This window comes from Ischnura elegans, chromosome 2 (assembly GCF_921293095.1).
Source record: "Ischnura elegans chromosome 2, ioIscEleg1.1, whole genome shotgun sequence".
NCBI classification, from domain to species: domain Eukaryota; kingdom Metazoa; phylum Arthropoda; class Insecta; order Odonata; family Coenagrionidae; genus Ischnura; species Ischnura elegans.
Genome location: NC_060247.1, coordinates 140,972,248 through 140,996,643, shown reverse-complemented (window position 1 = coordinate 140,996,643; position 24,396 = coordinate 140,972,248). Strand labels below are relative to the sequence as shown.

The 24,396-nt window shown below is 39.9% G+C and overlaps 2 protein-coding genes across 3 annotated transcripts in view; both read left to right on the top strand.

Annotated features, from left to right (window-relative positions):
• The first annotated feature begins 2,372 nt into the window (after positions 1-2,372).
• LOC124153285 lies at positions 2,373-10,708 on the top strand. Its single transcript, XM_046526382.1, has 7 exons — positions 2,373-2,881; positions 3,023-3,985; positions 4,118-4,168; positions 4,728-4,861; positions 7,362-7,384; positions 7,841-7,858; positions 10,578-10,708. The coding sequence occupies exons 1-7, from the start codon at positions 2,513-2,515 to the stop codon at positions 10,706-10,708; spliced, it is 1,689 nt and encodes a 562-aa protein (XP_046382338.1). The 5' UTR covers positions 2,373-2,512.
• Positions 10,709-13,420: 2,712 nt separating this feature from the next.
• LOC124154702 (G-patch domain and KOW motifs-containing protein) overlaps positions 13,421-24,396 on the top strand; it is a 68,067-nt gene continuing 57,091 nt past the window's right edge. For both annotated transcript variants that reach the window (XM_046528581.1, XM_046528580.1), the window contains exons 1-3: positions 13,421-13,594; positions 13,690-13,829; positions 15,038-15,237. In XM_046528581.1, the coding sequence (XP_046384537.1) occupies positions 13,702-13,829; positions 15,038-15,237 (328 nt within the window). In that variant the 5' untranslated portion in view covers positions 13,421-13,594; positions 13,690-13,701. The remainder of the gene's footprint in view (positions 13,595-13,689; positions 13,830-15,037; positions 15,238-24,396) is intronic.

Below are 24,396 nucleotides of genomic sequence, written 5' to 3'. Positions count from 1 at the left end.
AGAAGATTAGAAAAATATCTATACCCTCCCGAAGTGAAGTGCGAGTAAAAATTCCTACTGCATCCACGGGGGTGGGAGTGATAAACAAGAAAGAGATAAAAGAGGGTGTCTTCTTAGCATCAGCTTTGACGGAGGGGAAGATGGGAGAGTGCATTGGAAGCATTTTGAATATCAGCGATGAGGAACAAGAGGTAGAGATTTCCCCTGTTGAGTTGGAATCTGTGGATACTGATATGAAAGAAATTCAATGCAATGTTCCTGTTGAGTTGGAATCTGTGGATACTGATATGAAAGAAATTCAATGCAATGTTGAAAATAATTTGTCAAGGAAAGAAGTTTTACGGAGTTGCTTAAGGCAAGAGCATCTGTGTGATCTAGAAAAGAGAGTGATCACTGAATTGTGCGAAGAATTCGCAGATTTGTTTTATTTGCCTGGAGACAAGTTATCGCACACTAAGACGTTGAGTCACGAGATTCCCACTCCCAATTTAAGAGGAGCCATTAATACTCGACCCTACCGACTCCCTGAATCTCAAAAGGAAGAGGTAAAAAGGCAGATGGAGAAAATGCTAGAAGAGGGGATAATTGTTCCCAGTAAAAGTGCATGGAACTCCCCAATACTCGTTATACCGAAGAAAGCTGACGTTACGGGAGATAAAAAGTGGAGAATAGTGGTGGATTTCAGAAAATTAAATGAAGAATCGGTGGGCGATGCCTATCCATTGCCAAATATTACAGACATTTTGGATCAATTGGGAAAGGCACGATATTTTAGCACATTAGATTTGGCAAGTGGGTTCTACCAAATCCCGTTGGATCGGAAGGACCAATTTAAAACGGCGTTTAGTGCCTTAGGAGCTCACTATGAGTTTCAAAGAGTGCCGATGGGTCTTAAAGGAGCTCCTTCTACTTTTCAGCGCCTTATGAATACGGTATTGAGTGGTTTACAAGGGTTACACTGTTATGTTTACCTTGATGATATAGTTGTGCATGGAGATAGCCTAGTTACGCACAATCAGCGCTTGAGAGAAGTGTTCCAAAGGCTAAGGGAACACAACTTGAAATTGCAGCCGGAAAAATGTGAGTTTCTTCGCAAGGAAGTGAACTACTTGGGGCATGTGATTTCAGAGACGGGGGTCAAACCAAATCCCTCGACTGTGGAGAAGGTGAAAAATTTCCCCAGGCCGGATAAAGTAAAAAGGCTGAAGGAATTTCTTGGATTGGCGGGGTATTATCGCCGCTTCATACCGGGGTTTGGACTGATAGCTAAACCTCTACATGATTTATTGAAAAAGGATGCAGAGTATGAATGGAAGGACGAGCAAGAAGATGCTTTTAAAAAACTGAAAAATCTTTTGATTACGGAGCCAGTTCTTCAATACCCAGATTTTTCACGCCCATTCATTCTCACGACCGACGCGAGCAATTACGCGTTGGGGGCTATATTATCTCAAGGCATCATTGGGCAGGATCCGCCCGTGGCTTATGCAAGCCGTACGCTCGGTAAAGCTGAGGTAAATTACTCCGCGACGGAGAAGGAAATGCTAGCCATCGTATGGGGAGTTAAGTACTTCCGTCCTTATCTTTACGGCAAAAGATTCACCGTAGTCACGGATCATAAGCCGCTGACTTGGGTATTCAATGTAAAGGACCCGAGCTCTCGGTTGATGAAATGGAGAATCAGATTGGCGGAATACGATTTCGATGTGGTATACAAGAAGGGATCGGAGAATGCTAATGCTGACGCGTTAAGTAGAATTTACTCTTTGGATGCTGAAGAGAAGACGGATGGTGTTGCCAATCCATGCGAGGAAAGAAAAAGAGAAATATTGAAGCAATATCATGACTCACCTCTTGGGGGACACACAGGAATGAATAAGACGTACAAACGAATCAAGCAGTATCATGCTTGGAAAGGAATAAAAAAGTTGAAGACCTCAGCGTACCATCCAGAATCGAACGGAGCCCTAGAGCGAAGTCACAGAACTCTGATAGAGTTTTTACGTCATTTCATCTCGGATGACCAGACAAATTGGACAGAGTGGGTGAAGTACGCCATTTTTGTGTATAACACTACACCGCATTGCGCAACGGGATTCTCTCCGCATGAGTTGATGTTCGGGAGAAAGGCTAACCTCCCAGGAATATTGCAAAAGGACCCCTCAGTTCCCTCGTACACGTATGACGACTACGTGAAGGAATTGCGGGATAGGATGCAAAGTAGTCACATGAGGGCCCGAGAAGTCTTACTAAAAGCAAAACAAAGAAGTAAGGAAATTTACGACAGGACTACTCACTTGGAGATATTTAAAGTGGGCGATAGGGTCCTGTTGCATGACGAAGCCGTTAGAAGGGGGCGTTCAAAGAAATTATCTTCTCAGTGGATCGGTCCGTATGATGTCACAGGGGTGGACGGAGTGAATGTTACGATAAGGAGGAGAAGGGGGTCGGAGGTGAAAGTCCATGCCAACCGGCTAAAGATATTCTTCTAATCTTCCGCAGGATCCTAAAAATGGAGATGGGAGCCTGCATCTTCCTCTGTTTGAGTCTCGCGACCATCGGAAAGGGGGAAGACCACAGAATAGAAGAGTACAAACAATCACCTGGGCTGTATTACGATTCACAAGGAGAGGCGGAAATGTATAGTAGTGAATGGAAATTAGTCACCTACGTAAATGTCACTCAACTGGAAGGAAACTTGGCCGTAGTAAATACTTATGCTTCGTTAACTGAAGACTTCTGCAGGAAATATCAGAATGCTTCGTGGATTCATCTGACTGGGTGCCGAACTACGTTTCATGGACTGAGAAATGATTTGAATAGAATTTATAAACTAAAGGACATAATGGAGCAGTTAACTTCCCGTTCGAGATCTCCTGATAGGCGAAGAAGAGGCCTTTTTAATTTTATAGGGGAAGTAAGTAAAGTTCTTTTTGGGACCCTGGATGACGCAGATGCATTGTACTATACAGGGCAAATAGGTAACCTGGAAGCTGAAAATAAGGACCTTCTAACTATTGTGAAGAAACAAGTAACTCTCATGAAATCCACTATTTCAGCTGTCAATCAGTCATTAATAGACGTCGAGGGAAATGAGAAAATACTTTCTGAAGGATTGAGAAGGTTAGAAAATTATATTGATAAAACAACGGGAGAGCTGATTGATCATACAAAGTATATTATTTTGGTCTTATCAGGGAACGAACATGTCCAACAGTTAAGTCAAGCCATCGGAGAACTCTCCTATCAGTATAATGCTGTGATAGACTCACTAATAAACGCGCAAAAGGGAGTGCTGCAGCCACAAATTATTAGCCCAGAAGAAATAATGACTATGTTTGACAAGCACAAGGCAGACATTCCTAAAGACCTAACCCTACCTTTCCCTCAAAGCGTGGCTTACCGAAGTAAACTTCTCAAAATGCTAGAGCTGGATGTATTTCTATCTAATCACGTATTGGGATATGTTATTTCAATTCCTTTGAGTAACTTAGTAAGATTTAATGTGTACCATGTAATACCATTACCTATTAAGATTAACGGCACGTCAATGAAGTTTATTTTTATCCAGCCGGAGAGAGAGTATCTACTGCTAGATAAAAGTGGGAGATATGTAACAAAACTTTCCAGAGAAGATTTTGCTGATTGTAAATTGGTGAGTGCAAATGCACGATTGTGTAAGCAAACATGCCCACTAAGACTTGTGCACGTGCTTGATGATTGTGAAACTCAGTTGCTTCTATCAGCTTCCTCAATATCATTAAATTGTGATCGAAGAATTGTGTCGTTAGAAAAAACATTCTGGACTCGTTTAGGATCGAGGGAGTGGTTATTTGTTTCTCCAGGACCTGAAAAGGTCACCATGCTATGTAAGAGTGATGACCCTTACGACGTTACCATAAGTGGCACAGGAAAATTAATGTTTAATGACTATTGCAAAGGTTATAGCACTGGTGCTATTCTCCAGGGTGATATAAACCTTAAATATAATAATTCCAAGGATGATGTAATACCTCCTCTTTCATTGACCTTTGATTGCTGTTTATCGGAGGAGGATTTAGTATCTTTTGCGAGATTAAAATTAAACTTGCCGTTTTCGCCTTTGATTCGGCATTTGGATGACTTAAAATATGCTAGTGTAAAGGTCTCGGAGGTGGAGCAATCAATTGAAAAAGAGAGTTGGAACCAAGCTCACATCTATGAGCACAAGAAAATTTCTACATTTACTTATGTATCTTTGATTCTCATATTACTTGTAACGATTTATTGTTGTTGTTGTAAATGTTGTTTAAAAAGGTTGATCCCGTATTCAGATGACAGGGGACGCCGTGAATGTAAAGATTTATGTATAATCTTTAAGCCAAAAATTGTTAGTAAGGTGCATACATCTACAGAACAAATGCATCAAAGTCCACCATCTGATACGGTAAATCTACCGCTGGTACCCCTTCCGGGTTCAAGCCAGCAATTAGTATCGAGAACGGGTGGTAGCAATACGCCACAATCGGGAAAACGTTAGTGCTTTAACTGTGTGTATTTTTTTTTCACTATTGTATCAGTGACTCCAGCATTCATGTTTTTTTTTGTGTGTAACATGTATGTATATCTGCTTGGCATGTGTGCAGTTTGTCGAGAGAATCGTGTGGAAGATTCTCTCTGGTAAGGGGGGGAGGTGTTGTGCACCCCCACATGGCCCTGCTTGTGGTCTGTTATCAATATCATGACAGCTGTATGAGAAGCAGAGCCTTTTGGCCTTTTGGGGGGCAAGTCGAGAGTGGGGGGAGGTGCGATTAGGACACAATCTACGCAAGAAGAGGATGTGTCGCCAGTTCTCTCCAGAGAGAGTAGACGGCCGGGCCGGGTTTTCCGGCGTCTCGACGAGCTGGACTAATTAGAGGGGACTTGTATTTTACTTTCAATAAATAACCTCACTAGTATCCAGCGGGAATTTTATTTATTTTTCCCCGATTCTCAACCACACCCGCGAGTCAGGAGGCAGCCACTCGACTCTTGCGACTCGCGATTGTCATTACGTCCTGGCGAAGGCGTCGGGATGCGACATTATTATACCTTTTTTCAAAGTTAAACTGAACCACCTTCTGATTTCTCACTTGAGAATAAATTTGAAAAATCGATAAAAACGAGGGATTTCAATTTGAAATCGAAATAATTTTTGATTCAAAGGATTAATTATTGTTTTATACCATGTCTCTTTTAAACTTTATTAATCTTATGATTACCCTAAAATCTCAATCACGTCGGAGGCAACAATTGATTTCAAGTACCCTTCATTCGTTACCATGGATGAGATGTTCAAGGCTCTGGCGCTGAGCAACAATGGGAGTTCCATGGAGACCACTTCTCGGGTTCCTCATTTGGCCTGTATAGCTGCTAAGTTGTGGACTTGCTGTCTTTAAGCCATAGCTAAGAGATATAATGGGCTGCGTTCTTTGCTGCTGCGGACGCCAGGAGGAGGAGGAGACGGAGGAGGAGGTGACGGTCCTGGCTGAAGCAGTGATGGAGGGAGTTGTGGAGGGAGATGATCCCTCCGAGATTTCGCTGGATGCGTCCAGCGAAATCTCGGAGGAAGGCTACCTGGGGGACATAGAAGACGAAGGAGAGGAGGAGCTTCTACCTGTCCCCCACGATGGCCGCGGTGAGGGCTCGGGGTCCTATCACCACTTTCAGCCGCTGGTTGAGAGGGGCCATGGGTCTTTCGAGCGCAGCTTGATGGCTGGAGGTGACTTCTCGATGGATGACATCTTCCACGAGTGGTTCCTGCATGACCTTCTTTAATACTAGTATTAAAGGAGGCCATGGGTACCTCAGTCAGCAAGCTGTGGAGTGAGTGAGAATGAACGGGGCCAGAGGAGGATCACGGCCCTACTCTGACCTCGGGGGTGCGTGGTATAGGCCTGACCGGAACCGAAGGGGACCGGAAGGGGAATCCCCACATTAAACAGGATAACGAGCCGAGAGCGCGGCCTCCTGGGCTCGGCATGGAATGCGCTGAAGAAACGGTGGAACACAACAATTGTTCAACCCAAATACAATTGAAATCAATCCATGTAAAGTAATTACTCGAATAAAATATATTTTCGTCTGTGTCTTGCCTTTATTAATCCTTCGTCCTTCAATCCCGACGAGAGTAATTGGATGTGCATAGTTTTAAATATTTTTTATATTTCTCTGAGGCTTTGAAGGAGGATCTATCCCCTCACTTCGCCCATATTTATGCCACTGTCATGAGACATCAATGCCTGATGGAGTCGAGGAACAACTGGGTGGCAGGAATGGAAAAGGAAGACCACGAATAGAGGACGTGTAACAGATTAAGAAGGACGTGAAATATAAGATATACGTACAGTGGCGGCTCGAGAGTCAAATGCTGGGGGGCGCACTCCATCGACGGGTCATACATTTTAAATTTTTGTGTAATTTAATGAGTTTTTTAGGCAATATAGGTATTAAATTTTGTGATACCGTATGTTCCGTTTTTTTCAACAAAAATACCTAGTTTTCTTGATTTATAAATACTAAATGCAGTAGACTCTCGGTCATACGGATCAGCTTAGTCCGGACTCTCGATTGTGCTGATCAATGATCTTGAAGAATAAAAATATATATGTTGCGATATTTTACCAATAAAAAGCGAAAATACGTAACTCTACGTTTTAGCGCCTACATTTTTCGCGCGGATATGCCCGCAATAGACTTCTTTTTCGTTTTTGCAATCATAATGCGTTATTTGTCAAATCTATACAATATTTGCAATGATTTAGGTAGCAATAACACTTGTAACACCTGAGGAGGGAGGGGAGTGTCAATGACCTCCACTAGGCAAGAAACACTTCTAGAATGCGCGCGCTTTGTTATTGCAGATGTAACCTTCGATTGCTGTGTTGTCGTTGTTTCTTGAATACAGTATGATTTAAAATCAATAATTAAACATTTCTCACACATTTTTAACCAAATCTGAAATACTCTACTTACCTGCCTTTAGTTATATTGCTTGTAGCAGAAGTCCATCCTTCTTTCCCTTTATCCAGCAAAGTGATTAATTTCACGTTCGTTGAAATCAGCGCCGGGCAACAATTTTTTTCGATTGAACACATGGCAAGGGCTCTAAGTCTATCTTCTTTTATCGTGCTTCTAGTAAATGTCTTTATTCGTTTCAATGTTGAAAAACATCTTTCACTTTCTGCTGTTGTCATTCGTATGGTGCCGATGATCTGGAGTAGTTTAACTCATTCTGGGAGAACTTTTAGGTTGTTGTCATAAATGAAATTAAGAAGCCGCAATGAACCGGTTGCCTTTGAAAAATTTCTTCTACTGTATATAACTAGAAGTTCTTGTTTCAGTTTCACTTTGTATAGTTTACATTGTTTAGCTATGGTTTCAAGTTCACCACAGAATAGAACCTACTTTTTCCCTAAGTGAGGAGGTACTAATACTTGTAGCCTTAAAAAAAGAAAAGGACTCTTATGATTGGGTTTACTTAATACACAAGGGACGACACAAAATAGGCCAACGAAAAATACGACCAAGAAGAAAAAGGTGCCTGGACACAGAGTTGGGACAATTTTTCCCTATTAAACTACACTTTCAATGAAAACAAAAAGGAGCACTGTTGATTAATTCCAAATTGTCTTCATGAATGTATACACAGCACTGAGAAACTTCTTAATCGGCAAGTACGCACAGTTAACTCCTCGAAAATGATGTCTGAACTCACTTCACTCCGTTCTTTCCGAGAGTCTTGCCATTACTATAAGGACGACTCAAGGGAGATAGAAGCCGTGGTCTACTAATGCCGATTCAGCTGAGGGTCGAATTTCAGGCGAGCAAAGGCATTCAAGCAAACAAAAGACGTCACGGACCATCTCCTTGAGTCGAAGATTCATATGTGGTAAACACACGAAACGCCAACGGGTCGCCCTTGAAATAACCGTGTCTTCGAAATCATTGCCACGATAAAATAGAAAATAAATTCTAGATCGTAAAAGAAGACGACTCTGAGCCACAGATGGGAGCTGTAAGGATCTCCGCGCTCATAGAAACTCTTCGAAGCCACTTAAATCAGACCCAAGTGGACATATTCCATCAGACAGCTACCGCTCTTCCGCAGAGGAATTAGGTGAACATGAACTACGCAATACGACAAGGACGGCTAGAAAGCTGATGAACCTGTACACAAAAGGTGCATTGCGCGCGGTACTTTTTTGACATTCATTGAATGACTCTTATATATCCCGAAGAAGTATATTCTATGAATAATTTAAAATTAAAATCGTATGACTACACCCAGAACAGTGACCATTGTGATTGCGTAGGTCCCTATTCTATGGCAACACCAAGCAGGCGCCAGATAATACGCCCGCCGCTCCTGCCGGCGCAGCGATGCCAAAACACTCGACGCTCTGCGCATGTCCGGACGGCGTCCCAAGACTCCTATAAGGCACAAGCGCACAGGCTTCGTCATAGCACCAGCAGCCCCCACCACTACCACTCTCCATATAACTGCATTGGAATGGATTGGGACGTTCTGGCCAGCGCCCCACGGCTACAAATACGAACTTTTCGCGATATTTTTTTTCGTGTTTTTCGTACACTCTGGATGCATGCGATTGAAAAAAAACAGAAATATAGGGCATGCAATGTAGGAATTTATTCGGATTGTAACATTCATGAGCGATAATGACAGGAAAACAACATCATCTCCCCATTACATATTTTTCATCCCGTATGGGAGAGCAAGGTTTTAAGGCATTCACATGAGAAGTTCGTCAAAAAAAACGCTAAAATTTCATTTAAAATTTGCCTACGCGCAGAACAAAACAAAGAATTCCTTACAATGAATAAAAAATGAACAAATTATTGTTTGCAAAAACCATTGCCGTTTCAACCACTTCACCGCAAATTCCTGCCGTGGGAATGATCATAAATGGATGGGAGGGTCAGGCTTAAATGCCTAAGGGTCTTAATGCACAAGGGTCTCGCTAAGCTGGATCTTGGGCCGGGCCATAATACCACCAACTATTGCTACCTACCGCTGCGATCGCTTCCCATCCTCCGGGACGGCTATACCCGACATCCTGTCGTCTGCGTAGAAAAGTTTGCGACGGCTATACCCGAGGTCAGATGTTCCGTGTATGGAAATGCCCGTCCCCGACGTCCTGGACGAAAGGGTTAAAACTTTCTTCTAGTGGATTATCTTTCCTGAATGCTACCTTTTTGATTTAGTTACCACATATTATGCATGGTCAAAGGAAGAAGTGTCATTTGTCACTGGGAAAAGAAGGAAATTATGGTGATGTCATCAAGGTGCTCGTTTTTTTTTTCTTCCTTCAATCGGCCTTTATTACCTACCTTTTCTTTTCATTAAAATTTTCAGTAAACTTTTAGTCACTTACCTTTGCAGAAAAAAACGGTGCATTTTACTTCGGTGCATTTTTGGTGATTATTTACGATCAATTTATGCTGTACCATAGATGGTATGCTTGCTATGGCACCAATGTGATCAATAGGTATATTTGTACACATAGGTATTTTAATTAGTGAGCTTTTCCTGATATTTTTCTGGCAGATGTAGGTGTGACGCTAACCAAACGAATAACCTTATCTTTCATGCCTCTTTATAGGAGATTGTTTACTTTTTAGGATGTTTTGGCAAATAATTCTACTCTTTTTACAACAATTATTTTTTTTATGTTGGATTTTTTGTGCGTTAATTTACTCGTTAATGTGATTTTTATGTATATGTACTTCAAATGTTGACTTTGTTTTAAGCTCCTAAAAAAATGTTTTGAGCATGAAGAGTTCAGCATGACTTCTTAGCCAAAATTTGCTACATAGCATGATACATGGCAGGTAGACATTTCTTAAAGTGTGTCTGATGTAGATGTCATAGAATTCCTGTGCAGAGAAACTTCTGGATATGTACTTTTCAAAAAGCGACCTCATTAAACAATTCATCTTATGATTTTAAATTGCTTTGGCCGTCTCAGTACCAATGGGTTACATTGTGGTGCCTTGTAAAATAGATTACTGGGAAAGTGGGATGATTTTTGCAGTGATTTTAAATTGTAAAAGCTATTTAACGGAATAGATTACTTCAAATATGCCATAATCTGTTCACTGTACTCATTATAAATGCATGGATAGAAACTATAAAATGTGGAAATGAAGACCTCTTGTAAGACAGTGCTAAAATTCGAAGAAAACCTGTGCAGCTATTCCCCAGCTGTACACAATAATCAGTGCGATATGTTCTCGGGGATTACCGATTGTACGCTTGAAAACATAGCAAATTATCAGATAGGTTTCTAGTGTAAGAAATGGTGAGGTAAGTCCTATTTGATCGATATGGTGTTCCATGAAGCATAGTTTATTATGAGAAATGCTGGAAAGTCTTTATCCACCTCAATTCATTTCTGGAAGGCAAATTGTAAGGCCTTATCTCAGATCTCTAACGAAGGGCAACAACCAAAAACAAGGCAAAATAGCATAGGTATATAGTCAGGTTAGTTACACAGTCCATAAAGATGATTCAAATCATTTTGTTTCAAGTTTTTCAGAATGGGAGTGGACTCAGTTGGTGAGAAATCAGGCTCGACAAGAATCACCCCCAAGCACTTCGTGTACCGTCACATGGTACAGCCTATATCTCATAATCCACAAGGAGTATTTTAGTTATATATTGGATTGAAAATTAAAATAAGATGATAAAATAAATGATGGAATATGAGCAAAAATAGATTATAAAAATAATTCAGGCATTAATGGGTTGAATAATCAAAGAGCACGAGAAGTTTCTTTGAAGATTAATGGAAGAGATTAATAAAATAGTTTTGAATTTTGGACATTTAATTAAACACCACACAGATTCAACGCTGGTCTCAGTTACGGTTAAATTAGCGGATACGGTTATCGCTTGGCTGACGATTGAATTCTTTACAGCTATAAAAACTCCGCCCCCAACTCGATTAATTCTATCTTTCCGATAAACAGTGAACGATTTTGGGAAGATCTCATTGTCTGAATCATCATCTGTTAGCCAACTTTTTGTTCCAAAAATGACGTTACACTTCGTACTATGAATTAAATGGTGGAATTCGGGAATCTTATTTCTTAAACTACGGCAATTAACCACAGCCACGATTAAAACTTCGGAAGTAGTATTATTGCGATTCGGGAATAATTCTGATTTGCTTTTGTCGAATAGACTATTCACAGGCTCTATACCGCTTATAAATGGAGATGTATGTCTTATTGTCACACTATCAAAATGACTTGAGCCTTGTTTGCCTTTGAACGTATTGCTCGACTGACGCTTCTCGTGCTTAAATGTAATACCTGAAACGCTGATTTTTCTTTCTACTTCTCTATTCTCATTTCTGGAAGAATCTTTGTCTGTGAAAAGTTTTGAACTTACCCCTTTATTTTTCAACCCACTAATATATCTACACTCTGCACTACTCTCTACTCTAAAAAAGACCTACAGTGCTCAAATGTGCCACTCGCTATTCTTCAAGGCCGTGTACTCGTTTTGGGTAACACGTCCGTAAGAGCGGCGGTCTTTGGCTTGTACTCTTTGGTATCAAACAAGACCACCCACTGGCCTCCCCCTGAGTTAGCGTAATGGTCTTCAGAGGAGGGTTCATCATGGTACACCACGGGGGTGGGGTAGTGCTGGGGTCGACGGGAGGAGCCGTCCTGCTGCTGACCGGATGCTCCCCACCCGTGTGCTCTGTGACTCATTGATGGACGGTGGTCGGGATAGTAGTTACAAGTGTAGTGTAGGGAAGTTGTTTGTCTCGGGTCTGATTTGTGAGTAGACGGTGGGCCTGTCATTGGTCGGACTATTGTAACCTGGCCGCTGAGGGCCGCTGTGTGTCGAGGCCCATTCTGGGTCTTTACCATCCGTTATGATGATGAGGCCGCTTGCTGATGAAGCTGTCGGGAATGAATCATGTGGTTGTGGAGGCTTTGGTTGGTTGTGCCAATGTTGGCCACCTTGGTAGAAGGCATTGGTTGGAGGCCTGTGGCATAGAGGTATGGCCTCTATGGCCTGTGGTATGATGGGGCCTCTGTGGGGTGAGGGGTGCGTTGGGGGAAGGGAGCCCTCGTTGCCTCGGGAGGCTTGCTCCCTGGGTTGTTCTTGTCAGGGGTCCACTTGGATATCTTACTCGAGGACCACGGGATGGGGTCTAGAGCCATCCAGCCCTTCTTGCCGTTGTGCGGTGGTCGGTGTGGGGAGGGTCTGTACCACAGGTTGACTTTGGAGAGTTGTTTGCTGGAATGTTGCCCACTTCCAGTCCCCTCTCCTGAGCTCAGCTCTCCCTCTGGACCAGTCTCCTCCTCTGTACCATGGTCTCCGTTCCGTCGGATCCCGTTTTCTATGCCATCCCAAAGTGTCTGCACAAATCTGGTGATGGACTCCTGGGGGTAGGCATGTGGGCATTAGTCCATTTTTCATTTGAGGTGAATTTATATGGAAAATTATAGCATGTAGTGTAGTTTACTAATTATAGTACTAGTAATAGAGCGTTAGGAACATCTGTCCTGTATCTATGTAATCCTTAGATAGAAACTCAATCTAACCACCCATTGTAGAAGTAATTACCATACCCTATATATGGATATATGAAAGTCTTTCAACTAATAACCTCGTCATAGATATGTCATCTCAAGGTAAGCAAAATCACCCCAGTTGATGGAACTCAAGAATTTTCCCCAAGGGTGTCTACACTTTGTAACCTGCCCATGGCCATGCATTTAGTACATAAGTATTTGGAACTCAATATAACGCACATACAGGCTACTGTGCACAACCTTAAAACAAAAGATATTAGCTTATGTGAGGAGATGCCTATCATATTGTTTGACGATTTTAATGATGATCTATTTGTAATAGATGGTTGATAAAATCGTCAAACATTATACACGAAAACGGAAAAAGAAGCGTCAATTTCCTTCTGAAAAGCATGTATCTCGTGTGACATGCCATTAATAATGCTTGTTTGTATGAAAAAGCCTATTGCAAGAACCAAATAACCAAATACTCCCGTAGCCCGTAGCATAGCCAGAAAATTCGTTCGGTGGGGTCCAAAACCAGGGGGGAAAATTTTTGAAAAATAGGGTACTAAGTAATGGGTTTTAAACTAATTTAACACTTCTCACAATCGAAAGAACTTCATTTGTTAAAAAAATACTTTGTAAATTCATGATTTTTCAATAATTTGTTTTCTTTTATTAAGGAAAATAATTGTGCTTTTATATTTCGGACCTTTTACTGACCTTGTCGGTGCCCGCTTGTCAGTGCTTCCATCTAAAGCCATAAGGAAGAACCTAGACGTTAGGCCGGTTCACATCGTCACTTCTTAGACCATGGTCCATGGTCATTAAAATAATAGACATCCGATTTATATGCCATTATATGCTATGATGCGCTGTTGGGTTCGATCTCGGGGTGCGATCAGCGATCAATCTAATTGGTATATTTATATGATTTATGTACTTGGTTGTGCTTGGCGGGTTTAGCACCTTGTACCTATTTTCAGCGGGGACTAATTGGTGGTTATTTTTAACTTAGGTAAATAACTCTGGAAGTAATTAGTTTATCTAGCATGCCTCAAGCACACCATTCATTTTTGAAAGTTTATATTAAGTTCTTTTATACTTTCTCAGGTCTCGCACACGATGGATGGGAAAATGAAAATATCATTTGGAATCAAGGCTTCAAAACAGAGTTCTCTGCCTAAAAAGGCGCCTGTTAAGAATGATGTGGAATACATCAGCAGCTTCGATGGTACATGTAAGCCTATTAGGTAAGCGCGTGATGTTTTTACTTCTGTTTATGTTTTCATGGGTTTTTAGAATCGCTAAAATTTCGGTACGTGACGCGTAGTTCAGGTGGAAATCATCAATCTAATCAGTTTTGAGATGTATGCGTGCAATAGAATCATGTACCCAAGGAGGATCAAGAGGCGTTTTGTTTACTATACTCATTTGTACTCCCTCGTTTCTGTCTGTTACCGTTAGTGGCCCCAGCAGATATTTCAAATTTGTGGAATGTTCATAGCTATTGGTTAACCAAATTAGTACACCCAATGTTAAAAACGGGACGACCTGTGTGTCAGTTAACACGTGGTCCATGTTGTGATTAGTCCAAAGAGCAACCCGCAGCCGCGTATGTTTCTCGCGTTCCGTAATAGATGTTATATGCTTTCTTTTCATCCTCTTATATGAATAACTCCTTTAAAACCGACTCTTTTTGCAGAGCCCTGTCAATTCCTGGGATTCCAAGTAAAATGATTTATTGGATGTGGTGATTTTTATCTCATTATTTGGGTTGAATAAGGTTTTTTGGGCAACCTCCCAGGACAGTTGCTTTGCCTTCATAAGACGATTAAACGACCAAAATCTGTTGTTATCCTCAAGGATCAGTTAGGGTTACTGGAGAGTGTTAATGAGAATTAAAGGGAGAGGAAGTAATTAGAATTAAAGTTGAAAGGAAGGAGATGAATAGCGACAGCAGGTTCTGCCTTAGCCAAGGTGGTAACTTTGAACAGAACCTCGGTCTAGGTAGAACCGTCCTAGCAATCAAAAGTTCTGGCTCTAGCCGCATGACTGTTGTGCTCATTGACATGCTGTGTACTGGCGTAGTGTGTCTTGCATCATACACAATTTTGTCCTCAGAAACCAACCAAAGGCGAAAAAACTGTGTAGAGGAAGTAAATGCCATGGTAGTTCATTTGGTAGAACACTTAACAATTTGGGAGGCCTGGAACCAAATCCTGGTTGAGGTCAATCATTTTTCTTCATTTGTGGAATTTTCGCTCAAATTGAGTGCCCCCATGGGTGAATCCAGTATGGTATGCTTTTGGCTATTCTTTGGTTATTTCCTTGAACGACAACGGGAGTTTTGAATGTTGAAATGTTGGAAGAAGATGGTGCAAGTAGCCTGTGAGATTAACGAGGAATGCCATCCCCGGGAAAAGCTATTTATCATTCCTTGGGATGTTTTTTCTCACAGCTCACAAGAGACGAAAGAGCTGGTGATTCCATTCCTGGGGAACACGATGAAGGGGCCATTGGACAAATTAACCAAGGTGACTGAAGAGCTAAGTGTCGGGGGTGAAGAGAAGAATGCAGCAGTTGCTGAACAAGGCCCCAATCCACCTCCATCCTCCTCTCTGAGTCTTGAACAGCTGGCTGCTCAGGAGCTCCTGAAAGGTAACGACCCTGTCTTTCTTTATCCTTAACAGACTTTAAAAAGTTTTATCCATATCTCCAGGAATTGTTAATAGGTGTCAGCAAACCATACACAAGGTCGTATTGCTAAATATTAATTTTAATCCAGTGTGTTTATTGGCTAGGTGTGCAGATACTTCAGATGGCTCAACTTAGTATAATTAATAGTCACGGGCAGCGTAACTTGGTGGAAATCCATAATAGGGTAGTTTCCTTCATCAAAGAAAACGATAGGCATTGATTGCGATTCGTTACCCACCATTAGTGTATTCATAATACACAAATTATTTGGTTTTTGAAATACCGGTTTAGATGAATGGCAAGGGTCAAATTTTATCCTCATTTGAAAAAGGCCAGATTGGCGCCCATGCGATTCCTCTCCTCGTGATGTCACAGGGACCTAGTTTCTACACGAGAGGATAGGAGTTATACATCGTCTGAGGTTACCAATGCATTCATGAGGCACAGAGCTCAGGGAAACATGTCTTAATAATCACCTATTAAAACTGGCTAAGGTCGGAAAGTTTCCTTCGTTTGATAAGGTATTAATAAACCTTTTTTAAGCCAAACGCTACCATTCAGCAAGGTACTCTGCTATCCGCTAGCATCCTGCGTCCTATCAGCGCTCAGAGCCTCGATCAAGGTCACTTCACAAGGAGAGAGGGGGAACCAGAAATGCGTCGCACGGACTTTCCTACTTACGCGTCACGTTTTTGCGCGCTTGAAATTTTTCACTTTTCATTTAATCGCGAAAAATAGATATCGTCATTTAAAAATCTAAAAGCGCGAAATACGTACTCCAGGAGTAATAATCTTTCGATTTAGGCAATAAAAAAATAATAGGAAACCACCCTATTGCGGGAATAGAAGGATCAACAACTTTGCTATTTCCACTAAGTAATTTATTGAAACCGACCATGGTTTCGTTACAGAGTAACATTATCAAGGTGATACCTGGTCGGTTTCAATAAATTACTATGTGGAAATAGCAAAGTTGTTGATCCTTCTATTCCTCCGGCTCAACTTTGGTTTTATGCCTCGTTCTGCTCGTTTATGAGTGAAATTGTAAATTATTAGAACCTCTGAAAAGGTATGTTTTAAGAAATGTTTTTGCAGTTACGGAATGAGTCTGTAAATACTTCCCTGAATTGTTAGATGCTAATAGGGAAATTGCATACTTTTTATAGACAGTGTGCTGATATACTACAGTAAATACTTAGTACCGCAATATACTTTTTTCTGCTTAAAATTCAGTTTATACACTAGAAAATGAGTCCTAAAGGTCTCCCAAGTTTCACGGGCTAAAAAATACCGCCCCCACTAATATTATGCCGTGACGTCATAATTCAGTAGGAGTCCAAGATCCAAGCCCAGTAACGTCGTAGCTGCAGGTTTGGACGAGCCACGTTGCGTTTAAAACAGAACATGGCTGAAATGAGGAAAAACTATGAGTGGTGCATTGTTCCTCGGTGCAATAACACCCCAAAAAAATTTTTGTCAGCATTTACGAAGGAAATTAGAAGAAAAGGCTCGACACATGCCGTCCGTCGGAATGAGCGTTACGGAAAAATAAGAGTATAATAAACGGAATGATAAACCCGTGTGCTATATAGAATATATATATAGCTATATGTGCTATATAGAATATAAACATATGTGTGCGAAGATAACTCTAATATAAATAATATTTCCATATTTCAGCGACTGAATAACTTGAACCTGAGATTTTTCTATAATTCGGCAGCCGTAGAAAAAAAACTTCGAGATATTTGTTTCTCAATGGGTACGATGGACTCGAATTATTTATGGCACTTGTTCAATTTCAGTTACGGGAGGACGTAGAAAATATCATGATGTTTAAAATCAAGGGAGGAAATACGAAAATAAGGAGCAACGTTGTTCCTCATACATTTGACTGCCAGCCAAGAAGACAGCATTTTCTCCTACTATCGGCGTCAAAATAATGTGCCGCTGTACTTTGCAAATTCATATCTTGGCTAAAGGGATAAAGCAAGGATCCATTTAAAGGTTGTCAGGCCATCATATAAAGTAGGACTGATGTACACCACAGGGGAAATGGTGTGTTTGAGGGAAAGTCAAACCCAAAGTTGCCCAAAGAATGTGCAGTTATCTCATATGTTGCTCTTTCCCCAGTTAAAACCAAATAGAAATTGGATTGGGATGATATTTTCACCACGGATTCCAGTGATAGTGAGAGTGCAGGTGAAGCTTATCCCTCTAGGATTTTCGATACGGAATTTTTAAGTGAAAACGATCGCAATGACGATGAGCTCGTCTTGATAGTAGGTTCCAGGATTGTGTTGGAAATTCGTGCATATCATCGCTACTAAATTGAAAATTAGTAGTCTGGTTCGCTCAGATTCCAGTGTTAAAGAGCTTCCTATCGCCTTCCAGGCAAGGTATTTTTAAGTTGAAAGCATCATTGACTGCTTCGAGGTGGAAAATAAGTTCACCATAATACTCTCGACGGGACTGCCAAAAGAATACACATTTCACATGAGTATAAGCTTTCGCCAATATTACTTTCAAGTCTCACTTTGTTATGAACTAAAAACCATTTCAGATCCACATCAGCTACCTTTCCGTTTCTCGGCATCGACTTTCGGCACCGACGAAGTCTACGCAGTTTCACTAAAATACCCTGCGGTATCATGATGGAATCAGTAGCAGGAACCTTGCTAGGATCAGCCTAAGAATAACCATATTCCTTCATCTTTACGCAATCTATCGCTTTCAATTAAGGAGAAATTGATCAAATAATAGCCCTGCAGTCACAATGAACAACTCCGATACGTCTGCACCTCAAGAAATGAATCATAACCATGCCATCGCTTGTATTCAAGTATGCAACCACAACCGTGCTGCCGTGCCTCTTCGTACTGAATAATGATGTCACTTTTCTACCAGCCAATCATCGGGCGTTTTCGATTCCTACTTGCATTTGAAAATTCTCGTGAACTTTGATGAATTAAATATTGCAAACCACGTCATAAAATAATAAAAAACTTTCTCTGTGGTATGCAAACATATATTTTTATATAATTTTTCTTGATTATATCTGAAATATATGTAAGTTCCCTATACTAGTGCATCATGTAAATCATTATCTTCCTTCTTTACAAATTACTTAATTCATTTAAGTTTAAAGGGATTACAGTAATTACAGTAACTGTCTTTAGATTTATGTTTCCTTCAGGTATTGCCATTATTTCTTCCTCTTGATCAACCTGTCCCATTCCACTACACCCATGTCTCGTATAGCGCAAGGGATGCGTTCCTTGGGGTCTTTGCGCCATACGAATTTGCGTTATACGAGAGCGTTTTAACATAGGGAAGATAGGGATGCGTTCCTGGTAGCATAGGTCTTTGGTATTGAATTTCCTCTAAAACATCTATATTCCCATAAAAAGCCTTAGAAAACATTATTTCTATAAATATTTATAGTTTAAAACATCTTTAAAGATAGTATTCACGCATTCAAAGACTTTTATTCACGTTAAAAAAAATTCTTACGTGCTTTCGAAATTCCATCCTGTCGTGCGGGTGGGCTAACATCTGCTATCTCAGGGGATCGTAATGCGTTGCCGGCAGTTGACGATTTTTCAAACTAGTCTAAAAACAACTGTTGTGTCACCCAGGCCCTTTTGTAGCTCATCGAAATGACAGGAAAATGCTACTTTAAATGCCATTTCATAGCTAGCGGAGTTTATGAATGATAAATCATTTTAATTTGAAGTCCTCCGAGTCATTAGCAGCTACGTGAAACAGTCTTTTAATGCCTTGAAACCTGACCCAGGTTTTCCTTCCCTGAAAATGAATGAACGAGAATGCATTCTTTTCCAAAAGAATATCGTCTCGTCAACACTAGATCTAGTTGAGGGGGAAAGGAGCCACTTTCAATAACAGCTTGGAGTTCATCAGAAAATGTTGTGGTGGCTGCGCTATCAACACTTGCAGATTCACCTGATATCGCCGCACTGAAAATACCTGCTTGCCGTTTAAATTCTGGAACCAACCGCTTTCACTAAATGTCTCGGAGCGATTACCACTCTCGTCTTTTTGTACTGATTCACCATGAACTTTCCGTATGTGTAGACCGCTTGGTTGAAGTTGGTGCGGCTGAGGTCACTGATATTTTAGCTTCGTCTTTATTCAGAATAAGGCATCGTGAGTTTAAACTTCCACGCAATATCGCTTTGACGCTCTCCATTTTCAAAGCAATTGACCTCTCTCAAGTCCTCTTCTAGGTTTATGGTTTTTCGTGATAAATTCTTGATTTTTCTACACGCATTCCTATTTTTTGCCATATTCTCTTGGTTTTTACTCTGTATGGCTCTATCTAAATCACCTTCTTCTGCTGAACTGTATTCCTGAGACGCAGAAGGCCTATGACTTCGGGGAGGGAACGAAGCCATTGTGTTTGAGACTCTATAGCGGACCCTTTAATGTGTTGATGCTATTCATGCGCAACTCGGCCACCGCTCCATTTCTCCCCCGTGAATACCGATGACCTTGAAGGCTTTAGCGTAGACCCTCTACCTGGAAGTCAATCGCCCGGTAACCTACGACGGCAAAAATACGTCTCAAACCGTATTGCTGAAAAAAAACTCATTTCCACTAGCCCCACGCTTAATTAACGATCTAAATTATTTATTATCATTCTGTTAAGGAGACGAGATAAATCTTCGGTAGGCCGGCTATCTGGACCCAATGACGAGTAATACTTTTGGCAATTGCACAGCAATGAATTTCGATTGATATATAAACAAAAAAGAAGATTTGAGGCAAGAAATAATATTAATATGCGTAAATTGATAGAAATTACGTGTGTACTTAGCGCAAGTTCACGTTTTATCACGAGAGCGTTTAAAATTTTTGATTAGGCTACACTGCGTTGCAATGTTTCCCCGAGGAACGAATTTGCGCTATATCGAAATTGCGCTATACGAGACATGGGTGTATTTTAATTTACAGTAAAGATAGTATTAATAATGCAATTGATGTATGATGTTTGTATGATTTATGATAAATGTGCAATTTTTACCACATTTTCTTGAACTCCTTTTCTTTTTTGTCATTCTGGGAAAAATCTTGAGACTCAAATTTTTACCAATTCCTGATTAGCTTGGGAAGTGACATTTTCAATATAAAAGAAAGTCGAAATCATGTTAGTTACACTTATAACTCGAGAACGGCTGCACCGATTTTAATGATATTTGGGTTTTTGGATTTGTCTCAGATGCGAATAACAGAATAAACATTAAAAGATAGTCAAGGTTTGCGAAAAAAGTTAATTTTTATCGAAGGAGTATTATTTTAGGAGTTGGTAACACTGCAACAGCTGTCCAGCCTGTCAAAATTACTATCTAAATGAATTGTTATTCATTTGCCAATTTAGTGACGGAGCTTCGTATCAATAATTGAAACTATAAATAATAAAAGAAAATGGAGATGGCACTTTTCCACATGTTTATTTAAAGTATGGTGCGTTTCAACCCTTAGGTCATTATCAAGTACAATGCTTGCAAAACCTGTGGAAAAGTGCCATCTCTATTTTCCTCCAATAATTATAGAATGTCATTCCACTGCATTTTGCCTGCGTCTGTCACTTTTATTCAATAATTAAAACACTGTAATATTAAAAACAATAGCTCCAGTTGACATGCCATGACCAATTTTGTAAACATATCTCCGAAGCAATTGTGGACTATCAAGTAATGGCGATGTTTCTTTCAATGAATTGAGCAGATTTATTTCACTTCCTCGGAATTTTTGCAGTTTCATTTTGAAATGAACTTAGAAAGATGAGCTTATCAATAAAGTGTGCATGAACATGACTGATAACCACAAAAATCACCAATGTTTGAGTGATTGAGCAATTTTTGCAATTAAGAATGTGTTGCATTCACAATGATGATTAACAGATCACAAGGTGAGAGTTTGTGGTCTGAAGACAGAAAACCTATGTTTTTATCCTGGTTAAATATATGTGGCATGTTCACGTGTTGATAATCCGTATTATTGTTTCTTGCTCCTGTTAACAAAACTAAAACTTTTGTACATTGGAAGGTACTTGACTCAGGATAATAAAGCTGAATGTGATGGGTAGACGTTTACGCAATGCACTTTTCCGAACCGAGTTATAACCAGTGTGCCACAGATCACACATTAATATGCTGCTCCCTATGGATTGTTCTCTCAAGATTTTAGCAACATTCTAGCATTGCGTTAACTTGCCAAGGGAACGGGGGAAGTTTACAAAACAGATCAGGTACTCATATGATTTTTTTTTACCATCAATAACACAAATAGTCCAAAAACTGAATGGATAAAATTTTAACTGTTATATAAGTCTAAAATGTCTTAAATTTCTGAAGTTAAAACATAAAAATCAGTCATTGAAAAAAATTGTGTATACATGCCCCGGTATATCCTATGCATTCATGGTGAAACAAAGTCAGTACTATTCCACAAACTTTTATTTTAACAGTCTACTAGTTTCGACGTTTATACCATCATTAATGATGGTATAAACGCTGAAAGTTTGTGGAATAGTTCTGAGCTTTGTTTCACCATGAATATTTCATTGTTCCACCAAGTAACGCCCAAATCAGTTGATTTTATATCCCATGTTGATTGAATACAGAAAATATCTTACTAACAAGCAGGGTTGATTGATTTAAATCACTTTGATTTAAATCATAATGTGATCTATATTTTTGATTTTTAAAGAGTCGAGAAAAGGAAGCTGTAAGTGTACAATTTTGATTTTTATTTCTTAATTAATACAATGAATCGACAGTTATCAGCACAATGGTGGCTCTTAAATAGAAATGATACTGTAGGAATGCATGTGACATGAACATTTAAAAAAATGGCTTTGGTTAGAATACTAGTGTATCAGTTGAAAAAAATTGTTTTCTGATTTAACTTCTAAGCGTAGGCACCATATAAAGTTGCAACTACAAAATTTTTCTAAGCTTCATATGCTTTAGAACCGCATAATATAGCACATTTGATACTTCCAATGGCAATTTTATATTATGCTGGTGTAATTTTTAATTTAATACCATTGGCATTTCCATAGTTCTCTCCCCTGATTGACTAAATGTTGTATTAAATTTAGAGTATGTTGCCTCTTATTGTTTCTGCAAATGATCATTCTCCAATATGCTGCCCAAATAGTTAGTTTTGCAAATAACCGAATTTTTGATGATTGGAGAATCATAAAAATCTCATTTAAATCAATAAAATCTGATTTAAATATAAAAATCAACAAAAATGATTTTTTTTTTTAAATCACGATTTTTATCAACTCTGCTAATAAGCCATTGTAATACTTATTTGTGGAAGTTTATTGTATTTTTTTCTTAATTACATAATAATAGCTGAAATCTGATTCACTGATTGGGTGATTGACCATAATTAGCAGCCCAAACTACCGGGCCGACCGAGCTGAGATTTTTTTGTGGTAAAACTAAAAAAATATTCATCGGGAGAAAAAATCTGAAAATGCCAAAAAGTGTGATACTTTTCGAGATATATTGATCTACTTTAACAGGGCTCTTATGGAAAAAAAATAAATTCGCGATATGACCCACTTAATATCGCCGCATGCGGACGAGATCCAAATGGGAAACATTAGTTTTTTGGCCGATTTTTTTGACATCCGAAAAAAGGGCGTAGGTCGAACCGTTTTCGAGATATCGATTTACACGTGTTCTTATGTGATTTCGATTTGAGAGCTGGCGAAAGAAACTTCAGCTATTCAGCTCGCGAAGTTGTTGGCACAAGTGTACCTATTTGGTACACTTTGGGTTTTCTTTTTTATTTCGGTTTCGTATTAGTAAATTAATTATTTCATTTTGCAATTTTCCCAAATTATTTTTTTGGCTTCCCGGAGATCGCCGCCATTCCTCCCCGGCAAACGGCCGAGGTCGGACTCCGTTAGAAATACGCGCATCGCCTTATAAGAGGGAGCAATGACAGTAGACATTGGGAACTTGCATAGGGTATGTATACGAAGATTCATAACCAAAGACAACGGTCCATTTTTCGAAATGCGTTGTTCTATTGTTTCCAAATTAATATCTGCTATCTCATGAATATGGATATGCATATGAATACAGGATGGGTAGGACCATTGGCTCTTAGGGTCCCCTATGCCGCCATTGAAAAAAGCAAATGAACATAACTCTGTTGGTGTTTAGGATAGACCAATGAAAGTTGGCAAAAGGGTACATCTTGGTATTCTCCATGCAGCAATGTTAAAATGACTACTGTTTGAGGACTCACTTTCGATTTATATCGAATCTACGTTTTCTTGAATATTATTCAATGCTAATAACTATTTGGAATATCCATCGCTGGAGATAGTTGTGCCGGCGTAACATGAAGAATGACCAACTAATGGAATATAAACCAATGGAATTGCGTATTTCAGAGTACCGGTGTCAGTGCAATCGAAAGTTCGATTCGATTATTTTACCAAATACGTAAATTGGCATAACTTGGTAAGTATATTTGTTAGGCCAACGAAATTTGGTGAATTGATACATCTTGGTATTACTCACAATCTGTTGTGTAAATGTACTTACTATGCAGTCACACAATCGATATATATCGAATCTCTGTTTTCTTAAAATATATCGAACTGCTTTAAACATCCCATATACTGAGGATTTGATGGAAGAAATATCTATAAAACGTGATGGGATAACTAAACAACTGCAATCGATTAAGAATAGTAAATCTCCGGGTCCGGAGGGAATACCTGCGCGTGTCCTCAAAGAGTTAGCTCCACAGATCGCGCCTTACTTAGAGATCATATTCAAGAAGTCACTCTCTGAAGGGAAGTTACCGCCCGACTGGAAAATTGCAAGCGTTACACCCATTTTCAAAAAGGGAAACAGAAATGACCCAGGCAACTACCGGCCAATTTCACTAACATCAATTATAGGCAAGATACTTGAACATATCGTTGTTAGTAATATCATGACTTTCTTGGACAGACGTAACTTCCTCCATGACTGTCAGCACGGATTCCGAAAAAATAGATCCTGCGAAACACAGCTCGCGCTCTTTCTTCACGACGTTATAAAATCTGGTGAATCGAAAAGA